Source organism: Cryptosporidium hominis (genome assembly GCF_000006425.1).
Source record: "Cryptosporidium hominis TU502 chromosome 8 CHRO018095, whole genome shotgun sequence".
NCBI classification, from domain to species: Eukaryota; Apicomplexa; class Conoidasida; order Eucoccidiorida; family Cryptosporidiidae; genus Cryptosporidium; species Cryptosporidium hominis.
Window position 1 is genome coordinate 1 of NW_667358.1, and position 19,133 is coordinate 19,133.

General features: G+C 31.6%; 10 protein-coding genes across 10 annotated transcripts; 5 read left to right on the forward strand and 5 right to left on the reverse strand.

Moving 5' to 3' along the window:
• The first annotated feature begins 13 nt into the window (after nucleotides 1-13).
• Chro.80229 (hypothetical protein) lies at nucleotides 14-1,465 on the forward strand. The annotated part of the gene is made up of 1 exon (XM_662033.1): nucleotides 14-1,465. One exon carries the CDS (start codon nucleotides 14-16, stop codon nucleotides 1,463-1,465), a length of 1,452 nt encoding a protein of 483 aa, XP_667125.1.
• A 301-nt stretch (nucleotides 1,466-1,766) lies between these two features.
• On the forward strand, nucleotides 1,767-3,479 carry Chro.80231 (inorganic polyphosphate/ATP-NAD kinase). The annotated part of the gene is made up of 1 exon (XM_662034.1): nucleotides 1,767-3,479. The coding sequence occupies one exon, from the start codon at nucleotides 1,767-1,769 to the stop codon at nucleotides 3,477-3,479; it is 1,713 nt and encodes a 570-aa protein (XP_667126.1).
• A 180-nt stretch (nucleotides 3,480-3,659) lies between these two features.
• Nucleotides 3,660-4,091, reverse strand: Chro.80232 (actin-related protein 2/3 complex subunit 1A (SOP2-like protein)). Its single annotated transcript, XM_662035.1, has 1 exon — nucleotides 3,660-4,091. One exon carries the CDS (start codon nucleotides 4,089-4,091, stop codon nucleotides 3,660-3,662), a length of 432 nt encoding a protein of 143 aa, XP_667127.1.
• A 1,143-nt stretch (nucleotides 4,092-5,234) lies between these two features.
• Nucleotides 5,235-8,126, forward strand: Chro.80233 (hypothetical protein). The annotated part of the gene is made up of 1 exon (XM_662036.1): nucleotides 5,235-8,126. One exon carries the CDS (start codon nucleotides 5,235-5,237, stop codon nucleotides 8,124-8,126), a length of 2,892 nt encoding a protein of 963 aa, XP_667128.1.
• A 271-nt stretch (nucleotides 8,127-8,397) lies between these two features.
• Nucleotides 8,398-11,373, reverse strand: Chro.80234 (hypothetical protein). Its single annotated transcript, XM_662037.1, has 1 exon — nucleotides 8,398-11,373. The coding sequence occupies one exon, from the start codon at nucleotides 11,371-11,373 to the stop codon at nucleotides 8,398-8,400; it is 2,976 nt and encodes a 991-aa protein (XP_667129.1).
• Nucleotides 11,374-12,085: 712 nt separating this feature from the next.
• On the reverse strand, nucleotides 12,086-12,958 carry Chro.80236 (GCN5-related N-acetyltransferase (GNAT) family). The annotated part of the gene is made up of 1 exon (XM_662038.1): nucleotides 12,086-12,958. The coding sequence occupies one exon, from the start codon at nucleotides 12,956-12,958 to the stop codon at nucleotides 12,086-12,088; it is 873 nt and encodes a 290-aa protein (XP_667130.1).
• A 415-nt stretch (nucleotides 12,959-13,373) lies between these two features.
• On the reverse strand, nucleotides 13,374-14,540 carry Chro.80237 (ENSANGP00000020191). Its single annotated transcript, XM_662039.1, has 1 exon — nucleotides 13,374-14,540. The coding sequence occupies one exon, from the start codon at nucleotides 14,538-14,540 to the stop codon at nucleotides 13,374-13,376; it is 1,167 nt and encodes a 388-aa protein (XP_667131.1).
• Nucleotides 14,541-15,434: 894 nt separating this feature from the next.
• On the forward strand, nucleotides 15,435-16,184 carry Chro.80238 (TATA-binding protein). Its single annotated transcript, XM_662040.1, has 1 exon — nucleotides 15,435-16,184. One exon carries the CDS (start codon nucleotides 15,435-15,437, stop codon nucleotides 16,182-16,184), a length of 750 nt encoding a protein of 249 aa, XP_667132.1.
• Nucleotides 16,185-16,299: 115 nt separating this feature from the next.
• On the reverse strand, nucleotides 16,300-17,025 carry Chro.80239 (hypothetical protein). Its single annotated transcript, XM_662041.1, has 1 exon — nucleotides 16,300-17,025. The coding sequence occupies one exon, from the start codon at nucleotides 17,023-17,025 to the stop codon at nucleotides 16,300-16,302; it is 726 nt and encodes a 241-aa protein (XP_667133.1).
• A 929-nt stretch (nucleotides 17,026-17,954) lies between these two features.
• Nucleotides 17,955-18,977, forward strand: Chro.80240 (hypothetical protein). The annotated part of the gene is made up of 1 exon (XM_662042.1): nucleotides 17,955-18,977. One exon carries the CDS (start codon nucleotides 17,955-17,957, stop codon nucleotides 18,975-18,977), a length of 1,023 nt encoding a protein of 340 aa, XP_667134.1.
• The last annotated feature ends 156 nt before the right edge of the window (nucleotides 18,978-19,133 follow it).

Here is a 19,133-nt window from a genome sequence, read left to right on the forward strand (position 1 = left end):
CCTTTGTTCTTCCATGAGTATTGGAGCTCATAGTACTAGAGAAGAAGCTATTGAACTTAGAATCATTTCTACCGTTATTGAAGCTGTAAGACAGTTTGGGTTTAAGATTGATATTGAATATATTAAAGAGTTTATTAACAATTATAAGCTCCCAAACAATTCAGCATTTCCTTCTGGAAGAATAATTCTGGATTATATAATCTCAAAGTTCCCAAATACCCTTGGGACAGCAATTAAAAAAGCTTTCCAGGCTAATTCATCCTCATCCAATTCACTTCCCTACTTTATTCAAGCTGAAAGAATCATTTCAAAAACCCTAGAGTCTCGAGGATGCTTTATTCAGAACAAAGAAACTAGTATTGATGGAAGGAGTTTTGAATTGAGTAGAGATATATCAATTTCTCCAGGAAATAAAAGTGTCTCATACTATAATACCATTAATTCATGTCTTTCTTGGAAAACTTTTGGATATTTTAATCTGATTTCATGTTATTCTGTTCTAGTGAATTCTGGAACTTGTGAATCAAAAGAGGTTATCTTAGAGGCTGTATTCGAACTGGAAGGATTGAATGAATACTCTCAAGTTGAGTTATCAAATCCAATTGTAAATATGGAATGCAAAAGAAGTCAAGGAGATCCAATGCTTGAAGGACTTGAACACATAAATCATGAACTAGAATTTATGGAAAATAGGGAAGCAGCCATGGAAACTTTGGATTTCAAGTTAGAAAGCCAAAATATAGACAATAATATATTGAAAGAAGTAGAGCTCGACGAAGTTTTGACTGAAAAAGACAAAAGTAACGAAAAACAAAATGACAATGATGAAAGAGATGTGACTTCTCCTCAATTAATAACAGAAGGAAATTGTGATGTATTTGTTGAAATAATAGCTAAAGAAGATTTGGAAAATGCTCAAACTGATAATTATTCTGGATTTGAGTCAATAGAAAACTTTGAGCTTACAAGGAAATCTTCTCAAATGTCACATAATTTGACGGGAATAATTAGTTTTGAAGAAACTAATGCCAATAATGAAACTGAAATCATAGAAAAGCAAACTGAAACCACTAACCAAGATGAAAATAATAATGGTTATCAGCCAGACACTGAACAGATAGAAATTAATGTTGATATTGAAGAATTAAAGCAAAACAGCCGAGAAAAGTTGAGTAAACTTGATAATGAAAAAGATATTTTTGAGCTCGTAAAAAATATCAAAAACAGTAAAAATGATAAATGCTCTCCTTTCTACGAAAAATCTGAAACCTACAATAGCAATAAGTCTATCAGATCTTCACCATATGAATCTCTCCAAGGAATAAAGAAAAAAAGTTTTGGAGTATTTGATAAACTAATTAGTTTAGCGCAAAATCGGAGCATTGCAAGACCTATTTCTAAAGATCTATCGAGGGAAAGCATTCGAGCAATTGAAATAATTAAAAAATCTAGAAAACTTAAATAGAAACGTTCCCTCCTCCCCCCTTAACCGAATTTAAAATCTGCATCTTTTGCAATAAATATAATTATATACAAAATGCGGGAATGTGGCGCCTAAATGCATCAGAAGATTAATTAATTTCGAAGCTTAAAGGAAATTTTTTTACAAAACGTTGCTTTAAAGAAAGAGAAGAAGAAAGATTTTGAATTTATCCTGGCTCGGATATGAATAGTAATAATAACATTTACTTTCTATCTGAGTAGCCTTAGTGACATGGTAAACTTGAATTAAATGATAATTAATTTTTCCAGCAAATTATCCCAATATGACAGGTGCTGACGAGTTTATGTATGGAGATAATACATGTAGGTTCTCAAAAACTCCTCAGAATATCCTAATAATTAAGAGACCAAAATCTCCAAACTCAACAATATTAGCAGTGGAACTGTCAGTATCTTTAACTAAAGTGTATGATGCTGTTGTATATTGCGAAGATGAAGCTATAAGTGACATGAAAGCTATAAATCCTGAGCTAGAACTAAATTCAATATCCCAAACTAAAGTTGATTTGGGTGAGATGATTGATCTTGCAATTTCACTAGGTGGGGATGGAACATTGCTTTGGTTATCACACTTATTTCAAACATCAGTTCCTCCTGTAATAAGCATTGCAATGGGATCTCTTGGTTATATGTCCTTATTCCACTACTCCAAGGCTAATGAAATTATTGATAGAATTATGAGGAAACAGACTTTTGCAGTTTCCTTAAGATCAAGGCTAACTCTTTATATTCCTCAAGAAAATGGAGATACACTACAAACTTCTTGTTTAAATGAGTGTGTGTTTGAAAGAGGAAGCAGACATTGTCTTGCCTCTATTGATGTTTATTGTTCTGGAAGCTACTTTACAAGAGTATTTGCTGATGGCTTAATTCTAGCAACACCCTCTGGATCTACTGCATATTCAATGTCAGCAGGTGGAAGTATTGTGCATCCCAAAGTTTCTGGAATACTCTTCACTCCTATTTGCCCCCATACATTATCTTTTAGACCAGTAATACTACCAGGTTCAACAGAACTTTTGATTCATGTTCCAGAATCATCCAGAGATGGCGTCCAGGTCGCTTTGGATGGAAGAAGAGTTGCAGAACTTAGGATTGGTCAGTTTGCTGCAGTTACAATGTGTTCATACCCTCTTCCTTTGGTAATTTGTCCGCAAGTTTTTGATTATAGAGAAAGCTTAAGTCCAGGATTGGAATTAAGAAGTAAAAGAATAATTGACTCCACCTACACTTATCAAGATATTCTTCAAAGTATACGGGAAGCAAAAACTATGAACTCTTTGGGAACTGATGAGCATTGTATTTATTCAAATGATAGTCAAATTTTTGTATGTCCATGCTGTAGAAAACCAGATAGTTGTTTTTGTGGGATTGAAAAAGATTTTAATATTAGTCAAGAAAATGATTTTAAAGAAAAAAGACTTTTATACAAAGAGGACTATTGGTTGGATTGTTTAAATAATTATTTGGACTGGAATTCTCAGAGAGCTGCTCAAATTCCTATAGACTTACAGGAAACTGTTTCTGGTACCAAATACTCAGAGTTTCAGTCAAACCTAAGTAAAAAAAGCAATGGATATAGTCCTAGAAGCCTTACTAATACAGATAGAAAGATTGCGCCTCCTGAGACTTTAAAGTTTCTTGAGAAAGTAAGAGTAATTTGGAAGCATGATAATGAATTTAAGCACGAATGTCTTCCTGACTTTAATAATTCAGTGACATGCTTAAACTCAAAAATCAGGTATCCGTCACCTCTTACAGCAAAAACTCCAGATAACTTATTATGTTCAACTACTTGTAGAAACAAGATGGAAAATTCAATCTCCATGCAAATAAATGCAACAGATTTTGATTCGTGTAATTGGAGTCAAAAGAGTAATAATACGGATTCTACAGCCAAGTCTAATAAAAGTAAAACTCCCTTCTTTACTCCTGTAAAAATTCCAGGCGTAATAATCTTAGATCGTAAACTATAACTATCGATTTAACTCGAATTAGTACTTTAGAAAGATTTTAATTTAATATTTTCTTTAACAACTAATAATTACTAGCTCTATATCAAAGAAATTGGCTTCTTTTTAATTATCCATCTCCTCACTAATTGATTTCAGGATTCAAAAATCTCTGAATGTTTTATATATCTTTTCCTAATATAACTATTCATGGGACTCCAACTCCCATATAGAATATTTACCGTCAAAACCATAACAAACCAAAGTTGATGGGTTTGGAACTAAAACCTTCATTATCGGTCTCTTATGCACTGAATTCTGAGTATAATGTTTTATTGGGTCAAAATTCAATTGCCATACTGGGTCTAAATAATTTGGCAGTATGGCGCCATTTAGCGTGGTTGCATGTGTCCACATGCAACCATTTGTTTGCATGAATAACACCGGTATGCAGTCATGTCCGACGGCGGCCAACAGATTTTCATGCACAAATTTTAAATTAATTAGGGGCAATCCATTCCATTTAAGGGAAGAGTTTAGGAATTCTAATTTTTTACTAATTTGAGTAAAGTAAAGAAATGAATCCTTATCGGTGAAAGCTATTTGGTTTCCCTTAGGACTGAAATCGCAAGCCATTATGGCGTTTTGACTATTAATTGATGAAAGGGCTTGAAGAGAAAGAGTTTCTGATGAGTTTTCATCTAAATTTTCATCTTTGAAGTTAGAATCTTCAATAGAGACTCCAAGAATAATGCCCTTATTTTCAAGCCCACCGCATGCAAGGAACTTGCTGCTATTACTCCAAGCTAAGCATGTAAGAGGGAGCTCAGAAAGTCCAATTTTAAGTTGGTCAAATACATACAAATCTCTCAGTTTAGCTTCAGAGAAAGAAGTTTTCTCGTTTTCCAAGCCTGAATTTTTTTTAGAAGTAAAGAAGAATACTTCTCCAGAAGTTGTGGATACTGCAAAACTACAGAACTCTTGAAATGGGGAGATTTTACAAAATGTCGGGTAACAATCTGATTGGATACAGTTTAATATAGAAGAAACAACCACCAGCTTTTCAGAAAAACTATCTTTTTCTGCCTCTACTTTGAGAAGCCATACGATAACGAGACGATCTTCTCCAACTGAAACTAGCTGACTATAAGAAGAATCCAACGAGTACTTTGTAGGAATTAAGGACCAGTCTATTGAAACTATTCTGTTCCTATGCTTTGATAGCTTTGCCAGAGAGTTGCTTGGATGTAATTCATCAAGCTGATGAATTTTAATATTTCTCTTTTCACATACCAATGAAATATCTAAAAAGAACAAAAAGTCAAGTCAAATCAAATCGTCAAGAGCCACTCATTCAGAGTCTAAAACTTACATTTCAAATTCGGATGAAAGCTTATCCCAGTAATGCTGGTCTCCAATTGCTTATCAATTAAAAGCTTCATTTCTCTAAATTTGTTCCTTCATTAACTCAGTCTGAAACTCAGCAAAAACCACCTTTCGATTCAGACTATACAAATTGAAAGCATCCAGTTCAGTCTATACTTACTCTGCTATTTCCCTATTCCATCCGTTAGCCAACTCTTTTCCCACTCTAACTTGTGGGATTATTTATATTATGGTACTCAACTTCGGGCGCCAAGTGTGGAGCCTGATTTGGCGGTAATACAAATCAATATTGCATGAATTTATGCACAAGAAAAGTCTCAATATAAAGAATTTGATGATTTCAAAGTTTGTATATTTTTAAAAACTTTTTTAGATCAGAAAACTTTGTTTTAAATGATTGAAAACAATGAAAGAGAGTTTCAAGAGTTTCTGGATTTTGATAACCCAGATATTGAGAAAATCATGGCTATGCTTAAAAGTATGAGAGAGGTTGAGAATGTTCCCACAAAGCACCTTTACTTATACCTATCAGAGCTATTAAAGTTAAATGGTTTGGGAGGAGAAATTCCGAGAATTGTTATATTAGGGCAACAAAGCATGGGAAAGACTACAGTAATTGATTATTTGATAGGTCATCCATTAGGATACTCAACAAACGATATTGGAACATGTTGTCCGATTGTGTTTCATATATCTCCTTCTGAAGAAAAAGATAGAGAGAGTTGTTTGTCTTCCAAATTAGTATCTGACTGTTTATTAGGGTCAGGTATTCTTAATGAGGAAGAGATCACAGAATGTTTAATTGGAGGTGAAAAAGTAACCTTCGAGACGCTTCCTGAAAAGATCTTGGAGAGGATGAAGGAAATCAAAATGCAAATAAGCTCTCAAGAGTTGAGAATAGATATCAGATCCAAAGGTGCTATAGAAATGATTATTGTAGATTTACCAGGTTTAAAAGAAGATACAAAAGAAGGGTCAAAGATAACACAAAAAATAGTTCATGAGTATGTGAAGAACCACCCAAATGACATTTATATTCTTGTCAAGAGATCAATTGATGATCCTGCTAATTGGTCTTGGAGGCAAAAATCATTTCTTCTTGAAGAATTGGGATTAGGAAAAGAACAAGCAATAGTTGTTGGAACCCGAGCTTTGGAATATCTGCAGGAAGAAGTTAAAGAAATATCCAATGGAAAGCAACTACTGGAGAGAATTAAAAAGAGAGAGCTCAGTTCTGGAGATGAGTCTGGAGCTCCACTGCCTTTGTTCATGTTGGAATTATTTAGTTTAAGTAGGGAAGAAAGAGCTATTAAAAAAATGAGTTCTAGAAAGAATGCAATGGAAAGGAGAATTTCTGCTGGTGAGAAAGCCATAAAAGAGATTATAACCCAACTTTGTGATCAAGATCATGAAACAGAAGTTAAAGAGAGGCTCCTATCTTACTTCTCAAGAGATTTGTTTGAAATGGAATTAAGATCTAAATTTGGTCGAATACTCTTAAAACAACTTAATTCTCTAGAAAAGTTGTTTAAAAATAAATCATGTTCTTCTATTTATACTTGTGAGGAATTACCAAACCACCAACTATGGAGAGAAGATATTATCTTAATTATAAGAAAATTTGCTGAAATTGTCTATGAAATAGTAACTGGTAACTTTAAAATACTAGATTTCAATGGAAGTCAGTTTTTGGATAACTTTGGTGGAAACTTATGGATGAACTTAAATGATGCCAAAGAAACCTTAAATGACGAAAACCTCATATATCGAAATCAAAATAATTCACTTAATAAGCAAAAACAAAATTATTTAATGGGATCTTTTAAGCTGAACTCCTCCTCCGAAAGTATTTATCTTAGGCAGAAAAGAAGTCCATACTTAATCGGAAAGTTTATCTCTTTAAATTTCGTTTCCGATTCTTCTAAAGAAAATAACTCTGATCTAATCAAGGTCGAATTCCAATACAAAAAGAAGGATGGACTATCTACTGGAGATCATATAAAGTATCTTAGTAAAAGTCAACTAGTACCAGTTAAGAAGGTTCAAGTATCTAAAGTTGAGCAGAATAAGTGCTACTGGCTTGTTGGATTCAAAGAAGAAAGATGGAAGAAACTAATCCCGGTTCAAGTTTTGTCTAAAACAGGAAATAAAATCTTTTTTAAACAAATAGACGATATTAAAACAATAGCAAAGAATATAAATGAAAATGAAGGCAGTAATAACAAAGAGAATACTAGATTAGGAGAGAATTCTGGATTATCCAAAGATACAAACAGGGATGTTTACTATTTGGAACTTTGTGGAGAATATGCTCTGTATATTGATTCAAACTGGGACCAAATTGATATTCTCAATCAATCTGTTGATCAAAGTTCAGATATTCTGGAGGAAAAAACTAGTTATCCAACTCAAGTTACAAATAAAAGAATTGAATTTACTCAAGATATTAATAAGTCAAATATTAATAATGACCCAATGTATGATCTACTACTACTAAATGAAATGTCATTCAGACTCATCTTTAAATGGTTTAAAGAGACCTTTAAATCCCTAAAACTAAAAAGTACTTACAATGAACAAATATTATGTCAAATGCTTAGAAGTGTTTCAAATGTAATAAGTACCTCAAATTGGGAACCAGCTGTTGTTGATGTACTACAGATGAATGTAAAAGAGTTGGTTATTCCTTTAGTTAATTTAACCTCTTTTGCTTGTTCTGAGGCTTTAAAGAGAATTATGAAAGCAGCTTTGAATGTACTAAAGAAAGAATCAGAGCAAGTAACAACTTCAAATCTTTTGTTCAAATCAACAGAATTTTCTTCAGTATTTAAAACAACAATTGATCAATTTTGTCTAGAGAAAGCAAGAATATGTTCAGAATCCATGAAAGAGTTGATTATAGAACAAGCCAGTGCAATTGTAATGGATTTGAATTATGATGATCTGTATACAGACTGGGAGAAAGTACACCAAGCTTCCAAAAGTCATTTTGAGAAACTCAAAGAGAGCCTTTCTTCTTCTTTATGTACCAAGCTATATCTTAGTTTTGTTAATGACTTCAAAGAAATAGGAATTAGGCATAAACAAAAGCTTAATATAGAGAGTTATCTCAAAGAATCCATATTAGATGGTTTATTATCAGAAGAAGAAGTCATCCAAAGATATAAACTAGACAAAGCTATCAAAGACAATGAAAAATTTAAAGAAAAACACAAAAATCTAAAAGAGAACTACTTGTTTATTCTAAAGATCATAAAGATGTTGAAATATAATATTCAAATTTGAAAGAATGTGAATCATTGCTCTGATAAATAATAGAAGACAATTGGTAGACCAAATATTATAATGCAATTAAGAAGAGTTAGAGTCATACTTCTTCTTCTTCTTATTTTTATTACCATTGGAATCCAAACTCCTTTTACAATTGGAACCTTCACAGCAATCCTTTGATTCGCTCAGAGAATAATTATCATCATATAGAACAACATTCAAGTATGATTTAGATTGGCGATGAATATTAGAAGAATGATCTTCAGTCGCTATAACATCTGTATCATCATGTGCTAAATATAAAACATGAACTATGGGAATCTATCGTGCATATGGCTTTATTGAATAATGCACTAAGTTGAGTAGAAGGTGTGGATAGCTCTGAAGAAAGCTCATCGATACTTTTTCTTTGAGATCCAAGTCCAAGCAAAACTGCTGATTGTAAGAAAGAGATAGACACATTTGAAATCCTATTTTCGAAATAAAGCTGACTTATGATTGGAACTAAGTCAGAAATAGAAGAATAATCAGCCATTTGTCTTGCATATCTTGTAAGACGAACACAATCATTATCAGTTAAAAAGCAATGTAAATTTCTTTCATTCAAAATAGGCTTCAATTGAGTGAGATCTTGATTAGAGCATGACTCAGAAGATGGAATTGTGTCTTTTTTAGAAATAAGATTCTTATAAGACATAGTAAGAGAAAGTGCAAGAGTAACAGGCATTTGCTTGAACTGAGGAGATGATACATATTGAATAGTTCTTGATGAGAAATCCTGAACAAATGAAGATAGCCAACAATCTCCAATAGATCTAAGTAAAATAGCAGAATGCTCTCCAGTTACTTCACTGACTTGTTGTCTAATATACACAGGTAAGAATCCCAATTTTGACCAGAATTTAAGAAGTTCAGAAGTAATACCAAAGGCTGTTCCAATATAGTCAATACGTTCAGTTTCTTTAAGAATATATTGGATATCTTCAATAGGTTCTAACAAGGGTGGAATTTCTTTTGACCTTTCTATTACCTCGCTTCTAAGATCCAAAGAATTATGATTATTATTTTCTCTAATAGAAGGAACAATTTCCTTTCTAATCTTTACTTGAGACTTCGGTAAATCTCCCATTTTTATATGTTCAATAGGATCAGAATATGAGCCTTGATTACTTTCACGAAGACTTTCCAGCTTGTTGATGAGTTGTTTAATGGCATAAGTACCATATCCCATTCTTTGAGCTGAAGGGTGAGTAGCTATCCTTACAATTCTAAGCCCGGTTAACTTTCCAAAATCATCTCTAGCAAGATGATTGCATAATGTCCACGGAATAAGATCTCCAGAAGGTCTTAATCCTCTAGAAAGAGAGGCTTTAATATGTTCAGACGTTATTGAACCTTCAACAGCAACTTGAATTGCAACAAGAATTGGTGGGATACTTTTGGTATTCGGGTCAAATGGAGGCAATAACACAAATATTCTATGTGTTGGAGCATCCGAAAGAAGCATCAAGTCATTTGGGGTATTTTTATAATGTGAAGAAACAAATAAGGACATTAAATTATGAAGGAATTTTTCGCTGGCTGAATGATAAGAAAATAATGCATCCCTATCAACATGATATAAGGTGCATAAAGATGGAGGTGCCAAAGTCTTGGAGAGAGATTTAGAAGGAGATTCAATATCTTTAGAAATATCTTCCCCAGAAAAGAGAGGAGGATTTGTAGAGTCCAAACATAGAAGATTGTGTAGCCAAGACTCAATGGGATCTTTTCTTCCATATCTTATAGGCTCTTCTAAATTAAGCTCAGAGAATGAATTCACAAAATAATCAGACTGATTGTCTGTGTTAGAGCTAATGGGTAAATTTCCATTATTATTTAGTGATTTCTTTTTAAGATCATTAATAAGTTTAAGAGAAAGAGCTCTACCGGTACCCTCGTATCCATTAATAGTTGATGAAAAGATGAACAAATGATTTCCAAGGAACTTTTTAACAATTGGAAGTGGTATAGCAGCAGCTTCGTCCATTACAACTATCTCAGCTTGGGAGACTAGGTGGTAATCTTCTGGTTTAATATACTGAATAGTTTGTCTATGGTCCTTAAATATATTTACTCGAATAAGCCTGGAAACTGAATGAGAGAAATCCCCTCCAACTCTGGAGTCTATTGTTTTAGATCTAACAAGTTCAAAATGTTTATGTTCAAGGTATCCAAGGCTTTGAAGCCCAATCTCAATAAATTCAAAAACTGTTAATACATTTTCAGCTGAAGGAGCTGTGATAAATATGTTACTGAATCCTTGAGAAACTGCACATGCAAGAGAAAGTCCTAATGCTGCGGACTTTCCTCTTCCTCTTCCAGCTGTTAAAGAAATGATTGCATTCATATTTTTTTGGATTATAATGTCAGCCATTTTAAGAACTGTTTGAGCCTGATCAAAAGTTATACAATTAGAAATAACTTTACCAATCTCAGTATCCCTAATATTTTCCTCCAACTGAATGTGTTCTGGAGTTTTCTTGCATAATAATGCATTACTACCTATCGATTTCAGGAATCCATTGCTTTTTTCACCAACAGAATCAATTTCTTTCTTTTTAGATGTTTTCATCTCCAAGATATGGCTAGAAATTGGAAGTACATTCAACTCATCATCAACTACAACGCAGTTATTGCAAGAAGATAAAGAAAGAATAAATCTGGGAATAAATCTTGAAATAATACTTCCTGAATACAAATCTTCATTACATTTTAACTTTCCATGAAAATCCATTGCGGTTTCATATAAATTCCTTAAAGACGACATTGTTTGAAGGGTAATACAAATCACACCTCCCCCAGAAACTGTTTCAATTGTTCTGCATAAAATATTTGGAGTAATTGCCTCAAAATCCTGAAGTATACACATTCCAAAAGTTCTACCTAAAATACTATGACTGTCTTTATAATAACAATATCTAATTTCTGCATTTGTAACAAAAAGCTCAAATGGATCCTCTAATTGTTCATCTATTTTTCCCTGCTTTGCCTTCTTATTTCTTTGCTTCTGCCTTACCTTTTTATGACTACTAAATCCCAATTCCTTCTTGTAACACCATAATACTGAAGGCTTCTTTGAATGAATATTACTTAAGATATAATATAAATTACAAATCTGGTACCTGCTGTTATCACCAACTATCATAAACATACATCTAACTCTCTTCTCCCTGCATTCTTCCAATAGCAGTTTTAATCTGCTATCCACTAACTTTTTCATCTTAAATACAACTCTTCTCCTTAACTTGCTTTATTTCATATATCTTTTAAACTATTGTTATAAACTAATTTGTTAAGAATTATTCGTCTCCACCGAGAATTTACTTTTAGAGAGATCTTATATTTCTATCTCTAATTTTTCAACAATTTCCTTTTGTTTTTTCTCCTTTACCTGGAATTGTCAATTATGGACATTAATACTTTTCGCCATGGCGCCTGGAATTTGGCGCCCTTGCTGCCTTAAAATGTATTATAGTTGTACAATTTCTTTTGTTTAATTTCTTCCTAAATTTGTAATTATTTTATCGTTCTTACTGAAAGCAGCTCCAATAATGCGACTGCATACTTTTTTCACTCTTTCTTCACTTTTTATATCTCAACTTACTTCGCCTATTCTCTCTCGAATTCTTTAACCACTACCTATATATTTAATTATTTAAATGGCTCTTATGCACCCATTAATCATTTTTCTTCTTTGTAATTTTATGTGGACTGCATGTACAAAAAAATTCAATACCGGCATGCAAATGATTTGACAAAAAAAAAAAAAGTACACGTCATTGCATGCGTTGCAAATATGAAATTAATTATAAACAATTACTAATAGAAAAATAGATAAACAGAAAAAAAAATTATAAAAGTATACTTTTTCAATAAATACGTAGAAATTGATTGGAAAATATTCAAGTAGTATTAGTAAAGAAAAGTGTTTACTAATTCTTAAGGAGTTTGGATGAATTAGAAATGAACTTATTAATATAATTAAAAATGCCATATTTCCTTTTTTGATCAGCTTGGAAATTGGAACCAATATCAATGTAACTATCAAACAAATTTGTAGAATCTGATCGATCATAATTGTAGGAAAAGAGATAAGAGCCATAAAATCCGTCCAAGATTTTGTAAAAGTTATTCCAATGGAGAATTTCTTCAAATTTAAGACGTCTATACAAGTTGATTGCGCTTGAATTATAATCAACAACATGAAGAAATAATGCGTTAACTGTTGGGCTGAATTTCTGATAATATCCTATTACAGTATTTAAAAGTTGTTTGGCAATCCCAAGAAACCTGAACTCTTCGACTACTCCCATTGTTAAAATATAAACTAGATATTTGTAAACATTCACCCCAAATGGAGATGGACTAATTTCAAAACTTTCATCTTGAATTTTCTCACGTAACTCTTGTAATAAAAATGGTTCAGGTATACTCTTAATCACATGCTTATAATCATTATCTTTAATAATTCTACAATCTTGAGAAGTTGTAACAAATCCGATAATCAACTCATCGCTTTCAAAATAACTGGATTCTAAACTCTCTCTAAGCCTCCAAACAGCTACCCAGCCGTGAGTTATTCCAGAAGCAATGCCTTCATAAAATTGTTTATCGTAAACTATTGGAAAAAGCTCCTTATGAAGCTCTTCGAGTTGAGCAACATCCTCAGGAATTACTCTTCTGAAATCAATAATTGGATTCTTTGTAGGGTTTTCATGTTTCCAACCCTGATAAACATCGTGGACTCTACTGCATTTAGCTGGATTCTTAAGTTCTGGAGGAAAGGCTGAAGATATAGTAGTCATTAATAAATATATATCTCAAATAGCCCCAACTTAACTTAAATGTAAATACAAGAACTAATGCATTTCCCCCACCTTATTGGGTTCTATATCAGCTTTCAGAAGAGCTTCCAGTTCCAAAATCTAATTCAACAAAGTCTTACCCTTTGAGAATAATTGTCAAACAAACTTCACTATCGTTATGGAGCAATAAAGAAAGTCAGAACTCTTCTTTCTCTCACGTTTAAATTACTTATTTGTTATAACAAATCAACTTTTATTGCAAGTAATAATTTTTATTTACATCATACAGAGGCAAATTAAACCCCGGGAGTTATATTCTTTTTTTTTAACCAATACCATTTGAAGTTGGCGCCAAAATATTAATTACATGCAAAGAACTTATAATAAATTTAATAGAAAAATTGAAAATGATCAATTACTTCAAAACTGAGGAACTAAATAAAACAAGTTGAGCCCATCCAGGAAGCAGACGAAATTTGTCTCTAAAAAATTGAGCACCCATTACGTATTTGTTTTTGCTAAGTGAAGTATTATTAAGAAATTTCACGTGTTTACAAATATATTTGAGGATGTGAGTATCTACAGGAACAGCAGCAGAAAAACCAAATCCAGACAAAAGAACAAAATCTGCAACTTTTTGACCGATACCATGGAACTTTTGAAGATATAATGTTGCATTCGAATAATCCAAAGACTTAATATAGTCAACAAATACCCTATCGCTTTCAAATTTTTGATTCAATTCTTTTGATATGGAGATAATACTCTTGGCACGATATCCTACTCCACACTTTTCTCTGAGCATTTCTTCTGAAGCGTTATTGAAGATCTGTAAGGATGTTGGAAATGAAAAATAATGGTAATCTATATCTAATTCACTCTCATCAGTTTCATTGCAGGAAACTATTTCAGAATCACTAATGTTACACAAAAATGTTCCAAGATTTTTTCTCATGTTTTTGACTATTGAAGTGATTCTTGATATATTATTATTTGCAGTAATAACTCCAACAAAGAGAGCTTCAATTGGATCGATATTTAAAAGTCTAATCCCTTTATGAGAAGATGATATACAAGAATCAGCCTCATTCCAGTTCATATAAGCTTCAGAAAGTGAGTGTATTGGTTGTTCTAGTTCTGCCATTTTGGATTCATTTTCCCAGTTGAAATCAAGGTTCAAATAATGTCTGATATGTTCATTTGGAGTTGAATTGCAGCAATAAAATATCGATAATTTAATTGAAGTCTCCTTCTTACATAAATCATCGTCTATATTTGGTATTAATATATTCTTTTCATCTTTTATTACCTTATTCTTCTTTAATGGAATATTCTCAATTTCTTGATCATCATAATCACCCAACTCCTCATCTTTGATTGTTTTGCTACATCCATCGTAAAGGCACCTGTAAAGTGTATCATTTTCAAGCTCTTTAAGCTGGAATACTCTATGTCCAAGAATTCCAACAAATGAATCTTTTGAGACTTTTCTCCAAGAAAAAGACTGACCAGCTGGTAAACATTTTGTGATTCTTAATTCTTCCCTAGGAACATTCAAGCTCTCAAACTTTATTTGATTCATTTATATTTAAGAGAACAACCTATAAAAATTTCATCAAAACTATACCTTTTAATACTTTTGAAACTCTTGGTATATATATTATATTTGTTTCTAAAGAATTTGCGCTCAACTCTTTACTTGGAGTAACTCAATTTCAAGAAAACCAAGATTGCTGTTTAATTATCACAAATTCTACAATGACTCTCAAATGTTTCGTCAAATAGTGAAGATGGCTAATGATTATTCAGCAAAGCAATTTTTTTTGTTGCTACCCTAACTGTCAAAGCATCACAAATAAGCCCTAATACGAGAGGAAAAAACTTATCCAAATCAACATGATGAAATAATGACTACAATTTCCTAAAGGTACCTAGCAAATTTTTGGAAATATTATTTATATTATTATATCATTATACTAAATTAAGTGGGGTATTCTTATATGCCTTAATCCTTTATTTTTAATACGTGCAATACCTCCACTTCAATTACAATTTCATTGTAATATAATTCAAAATGAGGCGCCAATCTCTTGGCGCCGAAAGGGATAATATATTACATATTTGACTGGATAATTTAGATAATTAAGTGGAAGGGAAAGGGAAAGGAAAAGTGACAGAAATAATTGGAAGAAAGTGACATTTTGGTTTAAGGAGTAAAAGGTTCCTTCAACTTTTGTATAATTTCTGGAGTCTTTTTAAATTACGAAAACTCGATTTGAAATCTCAATAATTTGTTGGAATTATCAGATTTGGCAAGGTACTATTACAATAATTTCATACTAAAGAAGCTAAGAACGTGTAATTACATGTAGATATTTGTAATATATAAGAGAATAAGAATAAGAAGAGAATATATTTAGGAAGATTAGAAGAAGAAATCATTAAATGCAAAAGAATTTGTATATAACAAAAAAAAATGAGTGATGACATACTAAGTTCACTATTTGATCCTCCTTCGACTCCTTCATCAGGCTCTAGATCTACCTCAGCATCTTTTCTATATGATATGGAATTGATGCCTGAAAAGAGCGTAGTGAATGAGAAGATTATTGAAGCATCTAATAGTATTATAGAAAATTCAAATGAAATTGTGGATTTAACAATCAGAAATGAGAGTATAACACCTGAGATTCAGAATATTATTGCAAGTGTGCATTTGCAGTGTGAGTTGGATTTAAGGATGATTGCCATTAGTGCTAGAAATGCAGAGTATAATCCTAAAAAGGTGAATGCAGTTGTAATGAGATTAAGAGACCCTAAATGTACAGGCTTATTATTTAGAAGTGGGAGACTAATGATAACTGGAGCAAGGCTAGAAAATGATGCTAAATTAGGTGGGAAGAAAATGGCTAAAATTTGTCAAAAGAGTGGATTTCCAAAGGTAAAGTTTACAAATTTCAAGATGGAAAACATTATAGCAACAGCAGATTGTAAGTTCCCAATAAGGTTAGAAGGTTTGGCTTATGACCACAGAGACTTTTGTAATTATGAACCAGAATTATTTCCTGGTTTAGTTTATCGTTACCACCCAGATAACTCACCAACTAAAGCTGTTTTGCTGTTGTTTGTTTCCGGTAAAGTAATTGTGACTGGTTGTAAGAATTATCAGGAAATCTGTAATGTTTTTGATAATATCTACCCCGTTCTTTGTCAATACAGAAAGTAAGGTCAAAGTTAAAGCTCAAACTTAAGCTCGAGAATTTATAGTTATATGTTATATATTTATAATTATTATTATACTTTATAATTTATTATTTAGTTAGAATTAATTTTTATTTTAATTAAAAATCCTCATCTAAAGAAAATTCGAATTTTAAATAGTTCTTTTCTGTGTTGTTCTCATTTTCCTTTAAAGAATTATTCTCTGTATCATAATAATGAGAATATATATTATTTATAAAATGTGAATTATATAAATATTCTTTTTTCACGATATCATTTATCATTGGCGCATTAAACTCTGAAATATCGGACATATTTGTTTGACTTTGGTTATATATTTGACTTTGGCTTTGGCTTTGGAATTGGCTTTGGCTTTGGAATTGGCTTTGGCTTTGGAATTGGCTTTGAATTTGGCATTGGCTTTGGTTCTGACTTTGACTTTGACTTTGACTTTGGCTTTGGCTTTGGCTTGCAATCAAATTAATATTTGAGTTTAACTTTTCCATACTTTGTTCAAGTAGTTTATTTGAAAGAATAGAACATAAGGACTCCAAGAGGTAAAAATCTGCCTCAATTAATAAACCCCTAATTATATGGTCTTTATTCGGTATAGCTACAATTGTTCCAGTTCTTAGATAATCTAAAATATATTGAAATAGAAACCCATTTCTATCAATAAACAATTCAATAACTTCTTCACTTTGTAAATTTGTATTATAACTGTTTTCTGTTCTTGATAAATATGCAGAAAAGTAATTTGAATCGCCATTTACACTTAGTAAAGTAGTATTTGTTGTCTCATAGAATATTCCTCCCACATTTAATTTAATTCTTTTCTCATTCATTTTTATAATAATTTCTTATCTATATCTCAAGCAACGCACTTGTAATTTAAGTAAGTCAAGTCTTTTAAAGTTTGAGATTTATTTTATTTTTCAATTATGAAACTTTAAATAACTTTAATAACTCAAATCTTTGAAATATCTTGATTATTTTTTTTAATTACTTTAATCAAAAAAATATTTCATAAATTTAAATATATTTAATTTTTTTTTCAACTATTGTAAAAATGACTAACCACTAATTTTACTCACCCCATATTTGAAGAGATCCAATAATCCCTCTATATTCACACGCAGTTTTTCTATACCGGCGTCTGCAAATTTTGCAAATGCATGCATGCAATTACATGACGTGGCGACCAGATAGTTTAATATTAAAAAAAATATATATATATATTTATTAAATTTGAGGATAAATATATATATTAAATATTTTTAAAAAATAAAAATTAATTTTAAAAAATAAATGTTCTTTATATAATTGATAAATACACACAAAAAATAGAAAAAAAAAATTTTAAGACTAAAATAATTAAAATCCACTACGTGGCGCGCATGGAATGGCGGGCATGTCTGTCGAGACTGTCTAGGTAATAGATTTGAGTCAAAATTGACAAGGGTGAAAAATAAACAAATAATATAACAAATTTAATTTCCTTATTTTTTTTTTTTTGGGGAAAAGAATTAATTAAAAATCCTTCTTTAGTTCTTCTAATTCCATCACTGAGACTGAGTCGAGTTTAGTGAGAAAAGAATATATTTAAGAAGGAAATTGAATTAAAAGAAATTTAAGATATTTTAAATCGTATGAAAAGGAAGCTAGGACAAAAATTTGGTAGCTGGTAGTTATCACTATCAGAAAAATTTAAGAAATATTTGAAGCCGAAAAATTGTAATTTTTAAGAAAAATAATTGCGTGAGGAAAGGTTGTAATGAGTCGAAAGAGGAACCTGAAGAATATTCAAGATGATATTGATGAAGTGGAAGATTTAGAACATGGTGATTTTATTGGAATTAAAAGCAAAAATTTGAAAACAATAACATCTTTTACAAATATTGAACGTAGAGATTTAAAGTTAGGAACTTTATTATTTGGAGTTATCGACCATGTCAGCGAAAAGGAACTTATTATTTCATTACCAGGATCTAACACTGCAATCATATCTATAGAGAATACTCTAGAGGATTCAAGAACTATTCCAATTGAATTATTTCAAGAATTGAAGAAGAAATCTCTTGAAGATAGGTTTTCTGTAGGTCAATTTGTAAATGGAGCTATTATTTCCAACAATAAGATTAAGAATAATATCACTTTGAAACCTTCAATATTGAATGCTGGTTTGAACTCGAATTCAAAATGCTTAAATGTTTTTGGTTATGTTATTTCTGCCTTAATTATTTCAAAGGAAAATCATGGATTTAACCTCTATACTGGTATTCAAGGAGTGAAAACTGTTTTTATGAAAGTTGAAGAGTCTGAATTTAGAGAATATAGATTTGGCCAGATTCTTCCTGTTAGTATACATCAATTCTTCAAGGAAAAATCATTATTGATTTGTACTCCAATTTACGATCAGAATGAGAATTCAAAAATTGGTAGAAAAGAAATTCTGAGTATTCATGAAATAAAGCCTGGTCTTATGGTTGAATGTCTAATTCATGCTTATGGTAATACTAATCAAAAAGACCAAATCAGCCAAACCCAAAGTCCTAACAAGAAAAAGAAAGTCTCTGACAAAGTTTCAGTACAACCAAATACGAAAGTATTACAATTAAAGAAGGTTGACAAACAATATGTTACTGAGCAGGAATTGGAATCAATTAAAGATTTTCTTCAAAGTGAGCATTCTCTTCAAGTTAGCTTCTGTATGGGAACTATGTTGGGAAGAAAACAAATGAACATTCTATTCATCCATTATCTTGTTTTTACCCTCAAGAATTTGAATCTTCTTTGACCACGGAAGTTATCAGAAAATCTCCCAAATCTAAGTTTATCACTGCTAGAAGTATTGCAGGGGGTTTTGGAAATGAACCAAGCCCNTAGGGACCGTCGNCCTCGAGGGGGGAGCCGTGTTCCCCACACCNCACGAGAGTNGTTCTTACCCTTGAAC